The sequence below is a fragment of the Pocillopora damicornis genome, chromosome 8 (assembly GCF_964200805.1).
Source record: "Pocillopora damicornis chromosome 8, jaPocDami1.2, whole genome shotgun sequence".
In the NCBI taxonomy this organism is placed as follows: Eukaryota; Metazoa; Cnidaria; class Anthozoa; order Scleractinia; family Pocilloporidae; genus Pocillopora; species Pocillopora damicornis.
Genome location: NC_142677.1, coordinates 2483313 through 2505485, shown reverse-complemented (window position 1 = coordinate 2505485; position 22173 = coordinate 2483313). Strand labels below are relative to the sequence as shown.

The window sequence follows — 22173 nt, the reverse complement described above, 5'->3', positions numbered from 1 at the left end:
AATCGATAAAACAAGCACTTTGATTGGTTGTTTAAAAATGACCACTGACAGAGAACGTAAAATCTATGCTTCTGCGTTTCACCGCTGATCCTAAAAGCCGTAAAACCCGGGACGTGAAAGATCAAGTTTTGCGCAAACAAGATTAGTTCCACCTCCACCACATTGCCCAAAAATGCAACAACAGTTAAAAGAATTTGGGTTAGGTGCTACAGCTGCCAGTGGCGCTTGCCTGTTCACAAATCCTCTCGAAGTTGCCAAAACACGGATTCAACTTCAAGGAGAACTGAAGGCGCGGGGAACGTACGCGGTCCATTACAAGAATGCTTTCCACGCGTTTTACACGATCGGTCGATACGACGGCCTCAGATCGTTGCAGAGCGGACTTGTTCCTGCTCTAGTTTACCAAGCTGTGATGAACGGCTGCCGGCTCGGTTCTTATCAGGTCTTTACAAACTTAAAACTGACTGCCGACAGCGAAGGTGAAATTGTGTTTTGGCGTTGCCTAGTTGCCGGTGGCATTTCGGGAGCCACAGGAGCTTTTTTAGCGAGTCCGGCATACATGGTAAGTACTTAGCTGTAAAAAGATACTCTGTATACGTAAGCTTTTAGATTTCATGATGTATCACGCTACGTTCAACATTGATAAAGAATTTTGGAAAGGACAAATCATTATCACGTAGCGTGACTGTCACACAAGTTCCAAATCTGTTGAATGTTCAGACGCTCTGACCAAGGGGTGACGCTCAACATGTCAGCTTTAGAAGCTTTTACGGTGACCAATTTACGCTATCAACTCAGTGGATAAAATCAAATTATCTTGTAATCTCTCTCCCCACCCACCAAGACAGCACCACAGTTTCTTCAGAAACTTACCTCCTTTATTCATTTGCCTCCACTCTTGGTTTTCCTCATCAGCCATTAAAAACTTGCACCTTAAATTTTGCTTCATTTGTGTCTTCACCCTTAACACCTTACTATCAGAATGCATATTCTCCATACTGTTCACCATACATTTCTTCAGGTGTTAACAGGGAGAATTTGTTTAATAATCAAGAGCTGCTTTACTTAGTGATTATTTCCTTTATCCCTATCCCATGGCCTTAACCCTTTAACTCCCAGAAGTGATTAACATAAAACTTCTCCCTACAATATCCATACATTATTCAGCAAACAGGTAATGAGAATATTCAAACATATCAGGTAGAAGCTGCTATCTTGATCTAGCACCAAGTTCTCATAACTTATTCACAGGGAAAAGTGTAGCAGCTAGAGGGGAGAATTAACAATCAGATCTTGGGAGTTAAGGGGTTAATGTGTCACTTTTAGGGTCAAAGTGTCAAATTCATTTCATGAATCACAAATCACCTCTGAACTAAACTGTAATTTAACAGGGATCAAGGCAATGGCCATATACTTGTAAGAATTTTTTTGGAGTAGGTAGCTTTACGTGGCTGCTGATGTGATGTGTGTTATGCTTTTAAATTATGTAAGGTAAAGACACAACTGCAATCTCAAGCTACAGACACAATAGCAGTTGGATTTCAGCATAGACACACTGGCTTTCTCCAAGCAATATCTGGTATTTACCAGCAGTTTGGCATTAAAGGACTTTGGCGAGGGGTCAGTGGTGCTCTTGCCCGCGTCATGGTTGGATCTGCGGTTCAGTTATCAACTTTTTCAACCACCAAGGAAAGAATTTTGCAAACAAATTTCTTTCCAGCAAGGAGCTGGCTTATCCCAGCTTCTGCCAGCATGATAAGCAGTATTGCAGTAGTTACATTTATGACACCTTTTGATGTGGTAAGTACACGCCTTTACAACCAAGGCACCAGTGCAAGTGGTAAGGGACTGTTATATAATGGATTTACAGACTGCTTCATCAAAGTATTCAAACAGGAAGGTATTTTAGGGTTATATAAGGGTTTTGGACCACATTATTTCAGAATTGGTCCACACACAATCTTGAGTTTACTCTTCTGGGATCAACTAAGAGTATTGTCTGCCTCATATGGTTTTTAAAGAAGCCATGATGTCTGGTGTGGATAATTTCAGTATTTCATTGGTTATTGCTCTTTATAAGCTAAATTATATACGCATTTTGGTTCTTACGCATAATCTATTGGAGGACAGATGCATGGATGATGTCACTATTAACAACATTGTACTATTTGTCATATGAAACAAATAGATTCCACATTGCTGTGGCTCTGGATAGTAAAAGATAACAGAACGCATCAAAATATTGTCAGAGCATCAACCATTTTGTTTTTTCATTCAACACATTTTGATGTCATCTGGGATATATTACTTTACAGATACTAAAAAGCATAATATATTTGTTAAACAATGAAATCTTCATTGTAGAAGACTTTGACAAGGATTATTGAGATAGCAGTCAACTATTCAAATTATTGCTCATAATAAAAAGGTTTTACATGTTCAGAAATATCCTTAGAGGTTCTTAAAATGGAAGAGTCTTTATTTCACATTTTGGACAGTAAATGATGATAGAACACATCAAAATGTTGTCAGAACATCAGCCATTTTTTTTCTCTCACAACTCATTTTGATGTCATCTGTGATGTATTACTTTACAGATACTAAAAAACAGAATATATTTGTTAAACAATAAAATCTTTATTGCAGAAGACTATGACAAGGATTACTGAGATAGTAGTCTGCTATTTAAATTATTGCTCATAATAAAAAGGTTTTACATGTTCAGAAATATTATCAGAGCTTCTTAAAATGGAAGAGTCTTTATTTCAACATTAAAATTTATTTTATTTGAACAGAGATCTGTCAACATAGTACTTTAAGAAATTAATATGAAAATTAGTAAAATTTCATGATGTATGCAAAGATCCAGCACTTTTCGTGTGTCTAAGTCCCAGAGTTCAAATGTTCATTACTAGATTAGTCATACAAGCAATATTTATTTGCAAAGGAACAAAATTTCCAAAATTTTTAAGGGAACAGGGGTTAAAAGTTGACTAATAGTTGGAAAGGTATTTTGAACGTTGAAATGTCCTACGTGCGCAAAGAAAAGCTTATTATCACGTGCGTTGTTCACACACCACGCACGTGCACGCGATCATGACAGCTTTATCGTTCCTTTTGTCATATAGAAATCACGAATAAATTTAACAGCAACATCAATTGAAGATAATTGAATATGAATTTATCTCAGAGGACACATCAAGTGAAACAGAAGAATAGAAGGCACGCAGAGATTATTAAAGGAAACTCATTAGGGTCGTTTCCTCTATTTACTTTTCACGAGTCTATCGTAATTAAATAAATTTTTATCTCGTAAGACTCTAGCTTCCGACGACGTGTAAAACTACATATGCTTATTCGCTTATTTGTCACATTTCTCAAAGCTTTTGAAATTTTGTTTTCACCTTTCCTTCCTGCTTGCGTAGGATGAAAAATGAAGGTTTTTTCTTTAATATATTTTTTTTCGTATAGGAACAAAAATTGAACTTTGGTGGTGGCGTTTGGAATGACGCGACAACGTAAATATTTCCGGCGCAACATCTAGAAACGTTTCTACCGAATAACTCACCTAAAATAAGGATTTTGCTTAAATATGATTAGCAATTTCGCGTGATGGAAGAGCTAATTGCGAGAAATTTGTTATCTCATAATTTTCGTATTTTCTTTTTCATTTTCTCTGCGTCTTTCGTTAAAAGGTGGTGGAATTTATATTTTTAAGGGTCTTAAATATTTGATTGTCGGAACGCACTACAGCATAGATTTCTTGCGCTCGTGAGAAATTTTTTAACTTTTCCTCACGACCACCAAGTCCTTTATTTACCGTCTTTCAAACGGGAAACTCTTCAACAGAGTTGCTATGAAGAACGTCTGTCAATGACGTGTGTAATAGCATTGCTTACTATAGAGTTCTTTGAAGTTCAGTGCTAGAGCATCGGAGCGCGGTATCTGAGGGTCTGGGGTGCATTTGCTCGTGGGAGCTCAGAATTTTCCTCTCTGTCACACGCTCGAGAGAAGACGAAAAAAACATAATTCTTCAAATCTCACAATACAGAAAGAACACTGAATCGTGCTCAGGGCTCACTTGCGGTAATAAGGGGTTAACTTCTGAGAAAATCAAAATACAAATTCATTTTTAGAATTATTCGTCGAAACTATCTCTCATTAAAGGCTTTTTATTTTTCTCTTAATGTATTTAGGATTTCACTACGAGTAAAACCGTTCATTACCAATTACTGTTCTTTCCGCCAACTTGCTGCGTATTTTTTCCGTTGTTTTCTGTTATTTTCCTCTCGTGCCGCACTTCATTGTCAGCAGTCTCCACGATTTTTCTTTCGTCGTGGGGATTATTTAAAACAAAGCCTAATAATTCTGTAACAATGATTACATTCGATCAATATTTGTCGGAACTTCATTCCTTTATCTTCCTAGGAGATATAATTTAATTATCTGTGGAAAGTTCAGTTTGGTATTTTCTAGCGATGATGAGGTGTTGATTGCCTTCAATGCTTTCAAAAAACAGATGGCTGGGAAGAAGGAGAAGTTAATAAATGTTGTATTTTTGGCCTTTTGGAGGGGATAAACAGCTCGTGTCCACTAAACTTGAACATTTGATGTGCCTCTTACAAATCTATATGCTATTTCCATTCCAAAATTCGTATTTCAAACTGACTTTTTTTTGTATTAAAACATAGAGTAGTCGCCCTTTAAACGTTATTAATAGAGTAGCTGGCCATGGTTGTATGAAGATTTAAAAGTACTAAAACCGTGAAAAAAAAGAGTAGGAAAGCCTTCGGATGTTTAAACGTGCGTGTTTAATCTTAAAACGACGACCAAGTTTGAAATCTACCGTCTTTCAAACTGAACGATTTTCTATATTGATTATCGAAACAGTTTGTACAATTTTTGCCAAAATATCAGTCTAAAAACGTGATTATCTCTGGTTTGAATCTTTACTAAGATCCAGACTATTTTAAACACTTTCCTTCAGACGATATAGTTGTTGGTGTTCCATCAAATCACCTCATAATGTAGCCTAGTTATCAGTTCATCAGATTTTTTGCATTTTCTCTGATGAAAATTAAAAACTATTGATAACATCTTTCTGCGTCAACCAAGTAACGGTGATCTTCACTGACTCCTAAAAGTTGGTGAATCAACTTTTGCATTTCCTCCAATGAATTGATTAGAAAAAAGGAAAATTGATATCATCACTCTAAGTCAACCTGGAAACGGTGAACTCAACTGTATTCGAAAAAGGACATCTCTTATAAAGAAACGTGACTGATATGCGTTAGTTTTTTTTAGCCATTATTACTACAGCAAGAACTTGGTGTAAATCTGTTATCTGTTACAGTGGTTATATATGCACATTCAGATTATCGATTCATGGAGTTTGTGCTGATTGAAAGAATAAAATCTTTACATGTCTTTGAAATTGGATTAGAGTAGAATTTATCATAGTCCATGAAAATCTGTCTGCCAAATCATTTCCGCAAGATCATTTCGCTTGTGTGTGGGACTTGTCAGAATTAAAGAAGAATCTTTTCGTTATCTTTTTTATTTATTTCCAGATGTTTCCATGACTTTGATTGATTCAATGCAGAAAAAGCATTAAAATCTTAAAGGGATATATATATATGTATTTTTTTAAATAACCGAAACGGCTGACAAATATTCATACCGGCTTTAGAATCGTTCTCTAATAGGGTCCTTTCGACATTCTCGGACGCGTGTTCCTGAGAACTAGAAACCAACATGTGAACGAGGCTTAGAGGACAAAATGGATGCCAGCTCTGGTGCGGGCATCTTCAGCACTAAACCAGTTCCTTGGTTAAAAGAATATTTAAAACAAAGAGGCATTCAAAGCTCGGGAAAGCGCAAGAATGAACTAGTAGAACTTTGTGTAAAAAGTGAGGAGATAAAAGTCCCGAAAATCTCAGAAGAAGAAGAGCCAGTCGATCCAGCAATTTCAATGAAAGAGCAACTGAAAACTAACAATGAAGGGTACTTGGCCAATCCGTTGAACAAAGAAAATCAGGCTTTTGGTAAATGGACCCACAATTTTTCGGAAGTACCAGACTTTAGATTTCCTGATCTTTTTAATTATCTAGTGGGAAAGGATCCCGGGTATAACGCCGAAAGCCTAAAAAGTTACAAATCTCTTCTGGGATACAAGTTGTACTTCGATGGACACGTAGAAGACCTTTGTTACCATCCGCCACAATCTAGTGCCAGCAGCTACAGTTATTTTCTGTTTGCTGTAAAGCCAACTGAAAGGTCCAAGGCTGACGATGGGTCAGCAACATATAAGGGTTTTTTTATTTTAAAGAAGGATGGAAGTGTGCATTCAGCCTACTGCCCATGCAAAGGAGGGTATGTATTTTCATCTACTCTTACTACAAGGTAATTAGCCTTAAGATGTACAATGAGCCAGAGTCATTTGAAATATATACGAGCTAAAAGTCTAAAATGAGAGATGTATGTTTACCTGTTATGATCAGCTGATAAATTGTTGGACTATTTTTAATGTTGATGTAAACAACATACAGATATGCTATATCTGAAATACATTAATTAAAAAAACCCAGCTAACTAACTGAATTAATAAAAAATGAAACTTGTGTGATAATATATCACTACTAACTTTCAAAGAAAAAAAAATTAAGCTATTGGCTACATTTCAGTGTACCAAATGTTTCACTCTACTATAAGATTAATATACAGAAAAAACAAGCAGATGACTGAAAATCACTTGCTTTTTTGATCATTTTATTTGTGTGAGGACAATGTTTAATAAATATCAGTCATCTTGGTCTCTATTTGATAGGGCAGATGGAGGTTGTCGCCACATAGCTGCAGCACTGTTTGATCTGGAAGCAAGCGTACGATTCAATGATCTCCAGTCATGTACATCAAGACAATGCATGTGGAAAAAGAAAGGAAAGAGAAATGAGGGAAGTTTGCCTATTCAGGAGCTACAAACAAATAGTGGTGGCTATGGTGTGACAGTAAAAGACTCTGCAAAGCCAAGAGATTTTAATCCACTTTGTATTCCTTATGACCCAGCTGAATTAGAACAACAGTTCAAAGCTGGGTTGCTGGAAACATTCCCAGGTTCTTCAGCTCTCCCTTTCTTACATTCAGCTGAAGAACCAGGGCAAACAGAGGAAGAAATCAGGGCTTTGATAAGTGATGATTTAAATGTCAGTAAACAAGAAAGTGTTCAAAGTGTTGATGTTTATTCAATGAGTGATTATGCTAAAGTGTTTGTTTCTGTTAATATTGAAAAAGTGACACCTACAGTCTCTACAGAACTTGCAACTGAGTTCCTTGAGTCTATTTCATTTAATGAAGAGCAAGCAGAAATGATCAACAAAAAGACTGTCAATCAATCCCAGTCCCAATTTTGGTTTGATCAAAGGGCAGGAAGAATTACAGCTTCCTCATTTTACACCGTGTGCCACCTCAGAGAGAGCACAGACAAGAGAAACACTGTGAAGCATCTTATGAATTACTGTCCAATTGCTGAAGATGCAATGCCAAAACAGTTAACATGGGGTCATGAAAAGGAAAAGAAAGCACTTGATCTCTACATTAAAAAACAAAAGAGAAACCATGAGAAGTTGTCAATAAAAAACAGTGGACTAATAGTAAACACACTATGGCCCTTCTTGGGAGCCAGTCCTGATGGTGTCAGGATTTGTGAGTGCTGTCAGAAGAAGTTAATTGAAATTAAGAGCATGTATGCAAAAAGAAATCTCCCTCCACAGGTTGCAGCTGAGGAGAAGCTCGTGTTTGTTGGTGACAAATATATACTAAAAAAAGAAACAAAATGGAACTATCAAATTCAGGGTCTGATGGGAATAACAGGGATTCATTGCTGTGATCTAGTTATTTATACCTTCAAAGGAATATTGATTGTCAATGTCAAGTTTGACAGTGAGTTGTGGAACGAAATGCTTGAGAAGCTGAGAAAATTTTTCTTAAAATACATAGTTCAGGAACTCTTTCACCATGACATACTTAAATCATTATAAGGGACTATCATTGGTGGTGAATGCTGATGCTCAATGCTGGATAATTCCTCAGTGGGTCTAAAGAAGATTTTTGATATGTGTTATTAACCATTAACATAAACTGACTGGTAATTGTTCAAAGTTACAAACTTATTGTGCTTCTCAGCTCACAAGGCAGCAGTAGTTATTTAGCCAGGGGTGGTAGCAAATTGCACAGAGCAGCACACACACTAAAAATGTTGTCAGCAATGGGCAGCATTGGAACAAGAAAGTTCCCTTGTAGAATTCTAAAGTCCTTAAGTCGTCCAATGGCACGTTCTACATGGATCCGAACACTGGCAATGGCACGGGTAGATTTTACTGCCTTCTTAGACAGTTGCTTTCCTGAGTAAAAAAAGAGATTTCAAATTAAGTAAATGCCAACTTGAGAAGCTACTGATAGAGAAGTACTTGCTGTTTTTCAGTCAAAGCTGTCTATGTTAAATATCAAAGCACCTAGAAAAGAGATCACATATGATGGGAACTGCAGCCTTTATAAACATATTTGTGAGATTGAGTTAAAGTAATGGTTACATGTATCTCCCTGATGAGCAGCTTGCCTTAACCATTAATAAAAATACTGATAAGAATTTGTACCTGTTAAGTAACTTCAACTTCATCGTTACTACCAATTAGATATAGGTATGTTGCTATATCAGATTTTTTACCAGCCTAAGGAGACCATCTGTTTGCTTTTTCCATACCTTCTCTCATTCCTTCCCTCTGAAACTCCCTTTATCTAACTAAAACACTAAACTTTAAAGGGTGAGTTACCTTTGCAAAGTGGTGGGATATTAAGTGCTACTTTCTTTCTTGTAAGCAGATCCCTGATGTTGAAGCCTTTGTCTGCCATAACAGAATCCCCCTCTTCAAGTTTGTCCAGTAGACCACTTTTTTCAGTAATATATCTATCGCTGACATTTCCAGTCCATAGTTTAGAAACAAAGGTGAAATAACCTGTAGGTGAGATTCCCACTAGTGCTTTCATTGTGTTGTGCTGTTTATAGTTACTCCAGGTGGCCCTCTGGGCACTAGGGGATGTTGGCTTTTGTAAAAATATCTCAGTACAGTCTATTATTATTCTTGTGCTAGGAAACTTACAAAAAGACCGTGGTAAAGTTTTCTTAATGTCTTCCTTACAAGGCCATTTAAGGAGAATGTCACGAAAAACTGTAGACAGAAAACAAACCCAAGTTGTAAAGACTTTGCTAACTGTTCCCTCTGATACTCCAAATATATCTGAAAGATGTCTGCTTAAAAGCCCAAGTCTGAGTCTCACCAAAGTTAAGATGAACTCTTCCATAATGGTCAATAATCTTTGCTTTCCAGGCTTTTTTTTGCTTGAATCTTTTTGATATGTAACTTCCTTCTCTTTGTTTTTGTCCCAGTACTTAAGTTTTTCTGCAAAGGGCTTTAACAAATTAAATATCATTGTTAAGCAAGCCAGGCTAGGTATCCCTGTGTAAAATTTGACTGACTCGTCATCTTTTAAAACATCATCCACAAATAGCTCTCTTTTCAGCTGCTTGCTGTTTGTCAACTTTGCCTTAAGATTTGCGTTTTCCTCCTTCAAACTATTAATTTCACTGTTTAAAACCTGTAAATCTTCAAAAGGAAAGTCTGTTTGAGTTCCCTTGTCATTGTTTAGAAGACGCTGACAATAATTGTGATCCAAAAGAACTGCCTCGTTGCTTGTTGCGACCCAGGTATCTTTGCCTTCCTTTGTAACCGTCCTACTCTTTTTAGGTTTAGGACATTGCTCATGAGATGTTCGTTTCTTCCTGTCATCCAGTCTTTTTTCACGAGAAGAAACAGGACCCTCGTTTGTTGAGGGATTAAAATACTTCGGCAATTCACCTGGAATAATTTCTCTTCTCCCGCCAAGGGAATTTTTGATGGAGGAAGCCTCGAAATGTGCACTGCAAATCCGAGGGTTTTTTTTACCTCGGAATTCGGGATCATTTCGTCGACAAAAGTTCTTCCAAAGCCTTCTAGAATTCTGTTCGGAAGGGAAGCAGAAAAAGGAAAGATCCGGACGATTCCTAGAACTGTTCAAGCAGTTCGCTACAGAACAAAAGTTCACCATAACTTTGGAAAAATAATGGTAACTTACACATTACATACAGTGCACCGGTTTCTGTTTTTAATTTTCCCCGTGCGCGGTCCTCTAAGCCTCGTTTGCATGTTCATTTCTAGTTCTCAGGAAGGCGCGTCCAATGATATCGAAAGGACCCTATTGGACTTGATTTAATGCGACAGCCCTCAAACTCGTTGCCTAATCTAATTTGACATATCTGATTTATAGATACACTGAAACAGAATACGACAGAAAACGTATGTATTAATTCATATAGTGGTGTTAAATTTAGCATTGGAAAATTTGTAGGGCTTTTATAAATTGCTTTAAAGTTTGCACTGGTTCCATCATGCATTAAAGGTCCACAAAAGAACAGGAATTAAATAAAACAAATTTCAAGAAGCGTTATTTTCGTTCAAGTAACGCGAGAGAAGTCGTGTCGGAAATGAGACTAAAGAATCTGCTATGTTCCGAAACTTCACGTTTTATTTTATAAAATCAACTTAATCTCCCGCTCTCTCTCACCGTTCTCTGTCCCACGCTCTGGTCTCTCTCATTTAAATATATAATATGATCCTATTGTTCAATCATCCGTCACTTATCGCAAAATAACAACCGGAAATCAATTAACGCTGAATAATCTCTCACAGTCGCTCAGAAATTTGCCTTTTCTTAATTTATTTGTTATTTTTCAGTTTTTGTTTATTGAGCTAAAACTCAGTCCAATATCATCTACGCTTAATTTTAAAGCTCATGAGAAAAAATAAGATTTTCGCCTGTTTCACGCCATCAAAGCTTCGATTTTATTTTAGAACGTGTTTTAATAAAGAGATTTGGCTGATTTTAAGTTAAGTTAAGCATGCATGCCCAATTTTGTTTGCAATTGTTTTGTTTAATTTCTTCGTTCGCTTAACATCAAGCTCGGTGTTAGAGCTTTCTTATCGCTACATCAAAGGTATCAGGCCTTTTTTCAAATATCTTCAGAATGTGATAAGTAATTTGCAGTAAGATTGATTTTTCTCAGAGTCAGTTTTTATTATGAGATAAACGAAACGCATAAACATTTCTTTGGCTACGCCAGCGCGCTCGCCAGACGATTCCGTGTTAGATTGCACGAAGTATTTGCGATATTCGTTCTAAAACCTATTCTTTCCCTAGAGATAACTCATTGCAAACAACTGCAAATAAGCACTATCTTCGAATTGCGCGATAACGAAATTGAAAGCTTCTCAAAAAAGGTGCGATGGTTCGTGTTTTAAAATCGCTTATTATTAAAACTCCATTTCTCTTCCTTCCTGAATATTTTTTTTTTAGTTATATATTTCACCGCATAATGCATGGTGTACTATCGCAAGCTTGACATTTCGACAGAATTCTACAATTTACTTTTTATAATTGTGTGCAAACTTAAGATTCCGAACAAAAAGTCACCTCCGACAATTATGTAAGTATCATCCGTGAAATTAATTATTTCATAAACTCCGTCAAATTTAAATGAACCTTTCTTTGAAAGAAAACGAGGATCGTAAAAATTTGCTTTAAAAAAGCGAAATATTCGAAGTTATAACGAGATTTACGCCAAAATCAAAATAGAGACTTGTTGACTAGAAGCGTTTTTGTCTGTTCCAAAAAGAACGCACCATGAGATGTATGACGCGAAATCTGATTGGTTCATGATTTAAAGTAGGAGTTAATTTCGGTAAATCCTCGCGCGCTGATTGGCCAGTTTGTGAGCTCGCGGTCCGCTCACTTTGGGTAATGGAAAGATTATCAATGCGAATGGCTTCCCGCCTAAATTTAGTAGTGGGTTACTTCATTTATTGGCTGGTAAGCACAAAACGGATGTTTCAACTAACAAACGATTCTCCTGTAAATTGTTTTTAAGTCAAAAACCTAAGCACTCGGACCAAATTACAATAATAGAGGCACATCTGGAATTGATGGAAATGAATATGAAATTCGTTTGATATTTGCGGCCGGAATTTTTAAGTTGAAAAATTCCGTTCGCTTTGACGGTGTGTTTAATTTTTTTTTTCGAGGAGTTGCTGAAAGCGCCAATAAATTTATTTGAAAAGTAATTCGGATGATCGGCGGAAAGAATCGATTTGAGAAAGTAAAACATGAGCGGACTTGTGAACCGGCATACAAACTCTAGCCTTCAACTGAAGGCATCGAGTATTTTTGCTGAAGTGAATGGATTTGCGGCGAGAGTTTTAGCAACACTAACGTATTACAACGATTGCGAATACGACGTGGAAGGGCTTTTTATTTTCCCGCAAGATGAAAGGGCTACGGTTGTTGAATTCGAAGCGACCATTGAGGAGAGACATGTTTCAACACAAATTTCGGAGACAATCACACGCAACTCCGAAAAACACGCCTTCGCTCTAGAAGAACGAGATGATGATCTGTTTTCGTTGAGTTTGGGGAGAATTCCTCCACTTAGCTCCGTGTTTGTTCAAGTGACTCTGATTACAGAGCTGGGAACAGATGAAGCAACCGGCGGATCATTGTTTATTTTGCCGTCTGTATTCACCCCTCGCTTGGCGAACGACGAAAATGAAGAAACGGATCTGTACGGCTCGCAAATGCTTATTACCAACATTCCTCGCAAGACGCAAGAACCGTACAGCTTTGAGCTTCAGTTAGAAGTAGCCGCGCCGTGTTTATTAGCTGGCTGCTCTTCGCGATCGCACGCAATTCAGGTTGACGCCGATTGCCGGGCAACGAACGCTTCTCGAATTCACATCACGATCGCCGAAGCGCACACTTACGATCGAGAACTCGAAGTTGTTCTTCATCTTTCACATCCGTTTGACCCCTATGTTCTGATCGAGGAAGGAAAGAAAAGTTTTAACTCAGCGCACACTCAAATGAAAATGGACAACTGTGCCAACCAGTCAGAAACACTGGAAGATTTTCACAAAAATGCCGCTATAATGATCAACTACACACCAAGACTGCCCTCTGTAAGCGGCATTGGCGAGTACATATTTCTAGTGGATCGAAGTGGAAGTATGAGCGGAGATCATATATTCCACGTCAAAGAAACATTGATTTTGTTTCTCAAGAGTTTGCCAACTAACTGTTACTTCAATGTCATTGGGTTCGGCTCGTACTATAGAAGTCTTTTTCAAGACAGCCAGCAATACAACGAGGCGACCCTAGGAACAGCCTGCGCTTACGTGCACAAAATGAGGGCCGATTTGGGTGGCTCGAATCTCCTTCTTCCTTTGGAGTTCATCTTTGAAAAGCCGACAAAGCTCGGTGTGGGGAGAACTGTATTCATGCTTACTGATGGAGGTATATCCAATACGGTAGAGGTGGTAGATTTTGTACGTCGAAATTCCTATACAACCCGGTAAGTTTCAAAAATTTATTTTGAATTCTTAAAATAATTTTTTTGTTGTTGAAAATCGATTTCATCAAGTTCCGGCTAAGGTTTGAAAAACTTGGCACATTTGATATTCAGTACAGGTGAAACTGCTGATAATTTCCTCATGCTAGCCGAATATTTTATTTTTGAACACGTCGATCCAAGGTGTTACCTTACAGGCTTTTTTAAATTTAGATCTTGCGAAAATGCATCATTTTTTGTTTTGACATAATTAATCGCGCTTCGATCATGAATTTTTTCGATCTTCTATGATCCATTATTTTTAAGTTTTAATTCTGCCGTAAAAAATTTTGGAATTAGCAAGGCAAGCGATCTAAGCGAACGATACGCTCAAATAATTGGTTGCTACGGCTCTAACTAACTGGAACAAAGCTTGTTAACCGAGAAGGTGCCTTAATTTTCAAATCTCCTTTTCGTCTCTTTCGTCGACATTTCGTTCATATTCAATGTTTCAATAGTGTAAAACCATCGAGTAAACCTCTTTAGTTGTTGTTTTTTTAAGTAGCTTGTGATCCTCTAGGCAGTTTTGTAGTTACATTATGTCAATGTAAACGTATCCAATGTTTTGAAAAGTTGTTACGCAAGGCCTCCTTTTTTTCAAGACTTTTCGAAGTGTGTATTGTTCGGTAGGTTTTTGCATGCTCAATATTTACTCATAAAATCTGGTGGAGCGATCGGGTTTTGCTTTCTTTCAATGGTTCTCTAAATGTTTATTTTGAATTTAAAACACAAGTTCATTGACTATGGGTAATGAATGTTTTGAAACCGGGAGCGATCTGTTTCAATTCTTCTGTCGAATTTTGCTTAGATCCATAAATTTTAGTTTAGATTTCAAACTCATTAAATCGCCTTAACGAACGGCGGGGTTATAAAAAATGATTTTTGACGTTTTGAAAACGAACGAAGACAATATCAGAATTATCATCTGTCAAAATATAGCTCGAAGTTTGGGTTTTCAACGCAAAGTAATTTATTTTAGTCTGAAGCGGAAGGTTCATGGAAATATGGACAAAACGAGATTCTCATTGAAGATAATATGAAGTTTTCTCTTTTTCTCTGATTCCTGGGAAAATTGAAGAATACAAACTTGCGGTTACTCATGTTCGAATTTTTTTTTATTATTTAGACTGGCTAGAGTGTGGTAAACACCTTGAATATTTTCATGTCGTTTAATAAACTTAGAATTAATTTTTATTTGCTTACAGACAAATACAAAATATATCAGTTTCATGATATCTTGTGATCAGAAAATTTGGTGGAGAGGGCGAAACAAATATTCGTAAATTTGAATTAATGCCTCAGACTGGGAAAATGACACCTTGGAATTAGGAACAGTTTTCATCAAATCTAAATTTATAATTTTCGATGAATCGTTCGCAACTGATATCTGCACGTTTACGAAAACTGCGCATAAAATAAAAATATATACAAATAAATGAATGCAAAATAATTAAACATGTGAAGACTAATTCTGAACGCATAGCATGAAAGTTGTCACCGGATAGGCCCACAATGTGGTTTGCATACGAATTATTATTTCGAACAAAAGATGATAGTTGGAACAGGTGGTACCATTTGAAAGATCGAGCGAAAGTAGTGAATTTTAACCTGCAGATTGGACCGGAGATGGTTAATCTCGATAAGAAAGACCTGCCGACGCAATTGCTTATCCGCCATGAGTCATTTTTGGAGGATAAAATGAACTCGGTCATTAACTATCCGGGAACTACCTTTTATAATTATAATTAGATTTGCCTTTCGCACGAAATTTTCTTGCGAATTAGAAGGAATTGTTAGTCGCAGAAAGTTCAAGATGATTTGGATGTTCTTCGAACGTAGACAGGAAAAAAAGATCTTCAGTCCCCAACCTGAACTGCCAAATTTGTCGAAGTGTAATTATTATTGTTATTTTTTAATTTTTGCTATTGCTGATAGCAAAATCTTTAGCTCTTAAAAAGTAGCCGATTTTTCGGATGTCAGCGTTTGTCCGTCGGCGAGGGAACTTTAATCTATCGCTCTGATAAAAGAGAGATTTTAACGACTTCTTTCAAAGCACTTGGACAAGAGCTGCCCGACACTTCATTAAAAGTTTTTTTTGGCAGTTTGTACAATGAATTTAATTTACTTATTCTTGTAAAAGCGAAATTCAACCTTACTGTTTAGCTCGTTACATTACTGACGTCAATGCTACAGCTGCAAAAATTGTTTGAATTTCAAAAAACCCCATTTTACCAAAAATAAGTTAATCTATTTATTGTGTAACACCGTGTTTCAAGAACACTTGATATTTGTAGGTGCTAATAGAACGACGGCATATACATATTTTTGAGGAGTGTCTAAGTACCGCTACTTGTTCCTTTGACGGAAAGGCACGCACCTCCATAAAGTGAATACGTACGTCTTCTACAAGAGAGGACTAAAAACACCTTCAAACCAAGCAAAGTAGAAAACGTCACTTGACTTTAGACTCCTCTCATAAACGGAGACTCCCTCATTCATGTAATTCAACCGCTCTAGCCTCGACAACGACGTGTTTAGGTAGAATTCTCCCTCAGATACAAGGCCAAGAAGGCTTGTTTAATAATGCCCGCCCTTATTAAAGTGGACTGTCATGGACCTGTTAGAAAATCAATTGAAAATTTGCAACGCGCAGTCTCTGAGAGAGGGCTAAAGTAGCTATGGAGAAAGCGTTATAACAATCAATAAAATATTTTAACAAAATTGCTATCACTGCAATCCAAGTATTCACTGCGTGCTTTTGAAGTCGTAATGGACCTATCCGAACACTAAGAGGAAAATTTTTCGCCGTTGCCAAGTGGGCCAGATACACAGCGGAAGACAAACCCGGCACATGTAATTGAAACTGAGCGTACGTAGATCGCGACAGAATTTCCCCTTCTTGGAAAGATAATGAAATGTTTTACCTCTGCAGCTTAGCAAATCTTTAACTAGCAAGAAACGTTAGCGAGCTCAGAGCTCTGGAAAGTTATAAATAAAAAAAAAACTTTGATTCTAATTTTCCTATTCTCTTGAAACAGCTGAAAAGAACTATTCGTTATTTCGTTCAGCTGGAGGTTTTTTTTTTTCAATTTTTGTCATGTGTGCTTCCAGGTTCTACACGTTTGGGATTGGACCGGAAGCTTGCCCCCATTTGGTTCAGGGCGTTGCCGGTGCTGGAAGAGGGCAAGCATACTTTATAGCGGATGATGAGCGGATGCCAGTCAAAGTAAATATACATTTAAAATTTAAACCAATCCTGATTTGGCCATCAGCGTTTTCCCGCGCTTTTGGCCCGTCACGTGTGTTTACTTTGAGTTCTGATTGGTTCCTTGCAAAATTTTCCTTTTTTTTTTTTTTTTCTGATTGGCTGTTTTGATCAACCTCGTTGTTAAGACTTTTCCCTTGATTTCCAGCCCTTTCCCAATTTTCTTAGGAAAAGCTCTGGGTCTGAAATTGCGATGTGATTGCATGTATTTTATTTTTACTGAATTCGATTGACCTGCGCTTTCACGCAGGTCAGAAGTGTAACTTGCTCACCGTTATTGACAGTTAATGAAAATTTTTTTCCCTTATTAAGCCTTTCTCCTCTAAAGTGACTATCAGTCACTTCTCCTAACAATATTAACCCGGAGCCAAACATTACAGTCATGGGAATGACGAAACTGATCGAAAACTTACGAAGCTCTCGATCACTGAACGAATTCTCCTTATCAATAACGTTGGAAATACAAAGAGAAGGGTTGGGAGAATATGCAGACCAAAGTTAGGAAATGACAGGTTTATTGGATACTCTATTGTAAGGTACTACTTCGGGTGATGATGAAATTGTGACTGTGGTTTCTTTTGGTATGCCTCTTGTTTAGTAGTGCGTAGTCCAAGTCTTTCTAAGGATGCGTTGCTTATTTAAATACACCTTTTCTGAAAAATCGAAAGCGTGCAATGCATGGAGTGTGACAAGTGTGATATAGCATTCTACGAAATCTGCCTTTTTTTAAAGCTACTTTTTTTCTGTTCTTAGGTTATGCAAGCACTGGCAGATGCACTTCAGCCCGCGATTACGGACCTAGAGGTCAGCTGGCACCTTCCTGATGGTTATGACGTCATTCAAACCCCTCAACTTCTGCCATTCGTACAGAATAATAAACGCCTTGTGATATACGGCATCTTGTATCGGCCCCCAGGGGACGAAAAAGAATCTCCTAGAACACCCATCAAGCGGAAAATGGACTGGAGTATGAGGTCGTTTTCAAACAGCTCTGTCAAAGTTTTTTGGTTTGAAGACGAATGTGATCTCCTTGCGGAGGACCAGCTGCTGTTGGAGGCGGAGGAATCGCTTCACTTGAGCGGAGATGACTTTGAAAAGGACGAAATTTACAGAGTTGAAGGGGAGCTTCCGATGCAGGACGGCTTCAATGCTGAGATGGAACCAGATACAATAGAAGCCCTCGCTGATGGTCTTCTTAAGCGCATGTACAAGGAATTTAGCCAAGAAAAAGATGATGAAGCTGATGATGGGAAAGGACAATCCTCAGACGCACTCCAAAGCAACGAACAGTGCGGATCTTGTGACGCCAAAGAATGGGATCCCACGACAGGCCAGCCGTCGAACAACCCGGAACAACGCGAACGGAATAATAATGCTTTGCACTCAATCAATCACAGACCAGCAAACATGTTATTACAAGACATCGTGTCGGACGGGGTTCTCAATGATGTTCAGGGGCGAGAAGATATTCCTGAGAACCAAGAGCCCGCTGATAATTCCCATGAGCAACAACGATCGCCAAAGCTTGCGCGCGCTTACGAGCGTGACAGCGGTGTTGGTTTCAGTATGGAAGACAGTGACAAAAGTCCGGATGAAAGCAAGAACACCATAGCAGAGCTAGACGGAGAATTGGAGGAAAGAGACGAAGAAGCAAACGCGTGTTTTCGGAATAGTAGCAGTCCTGCCATGGAGGAATTCGACTGCTCAAGAAAAACAGCCGTCCACATTTACAAAAACAGCGAATTCCTGTCGCAGCTTGGCGTGCCAGCCGATTTTGGTGCAGTAAACATTAAGGGATTTGTCGGCGACGAAGAAATGGAACAAGTCATTCCATTTCCAGTGAACCGATGCGGTGGCTCTTCGAAGCGTCCCACGATCCACCAGCTTTTGGCGCGTTCGCTCATTCGGGAACTGCAGTCTTCTGTAGAGTCGAGGAGTACGGAGACCATTGATGTTGTGAAGAGGATTAGCGAGCTGTCCAGCGTTCATTCCAGGCATACAGCGCTAGTCGCACGTGACCAATATTGCTATGATGATCAAGTCTTAAGCGCTTTGCAGTTCCCTCAGAAAGAAAATATACCAGGCTTTGGGTGAGTGGAAAACTAATTTGACAAACTATTCATTTTTGCGTTATGGGTCATTTTGACAGCAAAATATGTAATTTATGAAGACCGCCTTAAGAATGGTTATTGCAAATAATTTCATTTTTGTTGGTTATTTAAAGGAGTCGCAAAGTTAAAGTACTTGAGCGAAGCTCTGGGTTCACGGAGGGCCTGGGACGACGTCTACCCAGTCCAGATGGCAGCGATCACGATATCTCGCCATATTTTGCCGAAGGAAGAACTAACTCTGTCTACGAGTCAGGGGAAGAGCCTTTGGATTTTTATCGCTTGGAGCGAACGGGTAAATAATTTATTTTGTTTTCCATCGCAGAATAAACCACATAAACGCTTATCGTACTTATGCGGAGTACTTTGCATTTTAAAGGTACTCCAGAAAGTCAGCCCGAAGAATGTGGACCACGAAAAGAATGTGACAGTTCCCTTTCATCTCCTAGCAGAAGTCCTCGCAAGCAAATCCCTCCTTTGTCCACGAGATGCGTGTTGGGTGAAAGGCAGCAAAATCCTTCAAACATCAAACCCAAACTCCTTAAGTCCTCTAGCCTAGACACCTATTGGTGTTCTGGGGTCAAACAGCATCTGTCTTTTGTGCGCATGGTCAGTTTACAGTCTGCTCAGGGAAACTGGAACCTAGATTATGCCTTTGCGCAGGTCCTGGGGCTGCCACTCGCCGGCCTCCAACAAGCCTCTCCGCTGGCCGACAACTCTGTTTTTGTCGCCGAAGATCTTCAAGAGCTGATGAATTCCGATAAGTGCGACAACAGTTCACAGCTGTGGGCTACTTCACTTGCACTGAGCTGGTTGCATCGTAAGAGACCCCAGTTCGAGACCGAGTGGAGTCTGGCAGCGAAAAAGGCTGAGCAGTGGATGAAGGGGACGCCTTGTCCTCGCGGGTTCTTGAGGGATGATTTGAAAGCCCTCGCCTATCAAGCGCTTCTCTTACTCGAGACAGAGTCGCGGAAAACATCAGTGGGTGACGCACCCCAAGGAAAAATAGGTGCCTGTGAATGAACTCTATTCTAAACCAGGTCTCTAAGGGATCGGTCATTATTTATTCTGGGGGGGGGGAGGGGGGTTGGAAGATTTTGGTTGCGTCCCGAGAAAATTGACCTGATGCCCTCATAAGGCTTTGCAATATTCTCACTGGTCCCCCCCCCCCTTCCTGATTGGCAGTTAGTTGGTAGGCCATTTACCGTGATCCTCCAAATATTCTCAGTGCCGACGACCAATTCCTTCTCCGTTCCGTCTGATGACCATGTGATCCCGACCGAAATCCTCCCCCCCCCCTGCCCCCGGCGAAAGATTATGACTGGTCCTTTGGACGAAATGGATCTTAAAAGAGAAGTGTGCTCCATAAAACATCTCATTTTTATCTTCGTCGTTGAAAAAAAGTATTGATAAATTATTAAACTAACCAATTTTGACTTTTTAAAGAACTTAACCCTCCGCACTTGTCCTAATGTGCTATTTATATCAAAATAAGCTTTGAAATTGACTCAGTAACCTAGCCGCTGATCTGTGACGTAACTCGCCTGTCTAAGGAGTTGTTGCCTCAATTTGCTAATTTAAGTATACTTCTTAAGCGCTTTCAGATTCTAATACTTTTGGCTTTATCGAGGAAACGTTTACGGTGACAAATGAGGAAATTTTCAATTCAATGAATTGTTAATTCAGAACTGATAGGAAGACAAGAGACTGCTGGCGGTCTTGCAAATTTTGCTTTTTCTGGCTCTTACACAGTATACGTCACATTATTGTTTTCATTGTTTTCTTATTTCCGGTTGTAATGAAGTTCCATTGTGACGTATACTGTGTCTTGTACAGCAAGTAAGAGCCCTTTTCCTTTTAGTGCACTGTAGCCTAAGGCAATTATTGTACATACTGTTGTAAGTTAGACAAACAGGGTGATGATTACGCTGGGGGATTCGTAACATAAATTTGAGTCTTATTAGGTATTAATTTTCAATTGAGCGCCGAAAGTAATCCGGGACTGTGATTGGACTAAAAAACTTGCGCCAAAAAACCAATCACGACTTAGTCGCCCGCGTTTTCCCGCGCTTTAGGCAGTTTGGTTGCTTTCACTTTGAGTTCTCATCAGCTCTTCGAGGTATTTTCCTTTTTTTTTTTGGTTTCTATCGACATTCAATTGAAAAGCACTAAAGCGCGACTTTTCAAACTATCATGTGAACGCGACAAAAGCTACAAAATGTTAGTTCAGTTCGTGTGAAACTGGAAAACTTCAAAGCAAGAGGATCAAGCCGGATGGGAACGGTTTTGATAAAGGATGGAGAAGACTGACAAGGATAGATGGCTGACGAGTGGTTGAATATTTCAACTTGCTCAAAGTATAATTAGCGTTACTCAATCCTTGAACAATATTGTACTAAGCTGGGCGGAAACAACTCAGCCCCGTCTTTAGGGGGTTTTCTAGGTCATTTTTTTCATCTTGGAAAGTGTTCCGGAAAATCCACGAGGAATAAGACTGTAAATATCTTCGTTCTTTCTTCCGCCGACCTTTTTGGGAGAAACGGGGAGGGCTTAAGAAAGAGAAAGCTTGGTAAAGAGGTTGACGCGTTCACAAGTTTAGGGGGGGGGGGGTGTAAATAGTAAATTATCCAAGAGTCGGATTTAACTGTTACCGAGCCAGCTGTTCTGCACGTTGATTAAACTTCGTAGGTCTAAAGTTATTGTAAACATTATTTCATAGCACCAAGACTACTTCACGCGCAACTACTGAAGTCGAACAACTATGTAACTTCGGGCAGATCAGAATTTTTTTTAAGGAGATAATTGATTTTCAATTCTTATTAGATATGGTAATTTTTATATTTTTTTTTTTGTTCCTGATTTTTATTTTATTTATTTCATTTTCAGACTCTTCATTCGCTGGAAGGCTAAATTGTCGAAGAAACACCTGGGATTTTTGACTTTGTTAAAAATAAATTATCACAGAAAATTGCTACATGTAATTTAGCAGAACGGAAATGTTTTTCCGTTCTTAATTGCGGCCTGTGTGCTGCGCGGGATTATTCCGGTTCTTCCTGTTAATTTCTGCCCTCAAGTAAAATAACAAATCATTTTATCACGCATTTAGGTAAATTTCGACAGGGAAATTTTAACAGAACATCTCGATTTTTGTTTTCATGCTCGATTACTTTTATTTTTTGTAAGTAAATAAAACACAACTAATTCATTTACGATGTTTCAGTACTATCTGAGCCTTTTTTTTCCGGTTAGTACATGCATATGTTTAGCTAGCT

The 22173-nt window shown here is 38.5% G+C and overlaps 4 protein-coding genes across 4 annotated transcripts; 3 read left to right on the top strand and 1 right to left on the bottom strand.

Moving 5' to 3' along the window:
• Nucleotides 1-114: 114 nt before the first annotated feature.
• LOC113680544 (solute carrier family 25 member 35) lies at nucleotides 115-2796 on the top strand. The gene is made up of 2 exons (XM_027197578.2): nucleotides 115-562; nucleotides 1492-2796. The coding sequence occupies exons 1-2, from the start codon at nucleotides 173-175 to the stop codon at nucleotides 2017-2019; spliced, it is 918 nt and encodes a 305-aa protein (XP_027053379.2). The 5' UTR covers nucleotides 115-172; the 3' UTR covers nucleotides 2020-2796.
• A 2910-nt stretch (nucleotides 2797-5706) lies between these two features.
• On the top strand, nucleotides 5707-8184 carry LOC149040930 (uncharacterized). The gene is made up of 2 exons (XM_089179992.1): nucleotides 5707-6372; nucleotides 6827-8184. The coding sequence occupies exons 1-2, from the start codon at nucleotides 5780-5782 to the stop codon at nucleotides 8034-8036; spliced, it is 1803 nt and encodes a 600-aa protein (XP_089036118.1). The 5' UTR covers nucleotides 5707-5779; the 3' UTR covers nucleotides 8037-8184.
• Nucleotides 8085-10254, bottom strand: LOC149040929 (uncharacterized). The gene is made up of 2 exons (XM_089179993.1): nucleotides 8829-10254; nucleotides 8085-8399 (listed from the first exon to the last, which is right to left on the bottom strand). Exons 1-2 carry the CDS (start codon nucleotides 10138-10140, stop codon nucleotides 8200-8202), a joined length of 1512 nt encoding a protein of 503 aa, XP_089036119.1. The 5' UTR covers nucleotides 10141-10254; the 3' UTR covers nucleotides 8085-8199.
• A 1658-nt stretch (nucleotides 10255-11912) lies between these two features.
• On the top strand, nucleotides 11913-22110 carry LOC113680513 (von Willebrand factor A domain-containing protein 5B1). Its single transcript, XM_027197545.2, has 6 exons — nucleotides 11913-13492; nucleotides 16640-16754; nucleotides 17547-18883; nucleotides 19018-19196; nucleotides 19281-19910; nucleotides 21788-22110. Exons 1-6 carry the CDS (start codon nucleotides 12252-12254, stop codon nucleotides 21838-21840), a joined length of 3555 nt encoding a protein of 1184 aa, XP_027053346.2. The 5' UTR covers nucleotides 11913-12251; the 3' UTR covers nucleotides 21841-22110.
• The last annotated feature ends 63 nt before the right edge of the window (nucleotides 22111-22173 follow it).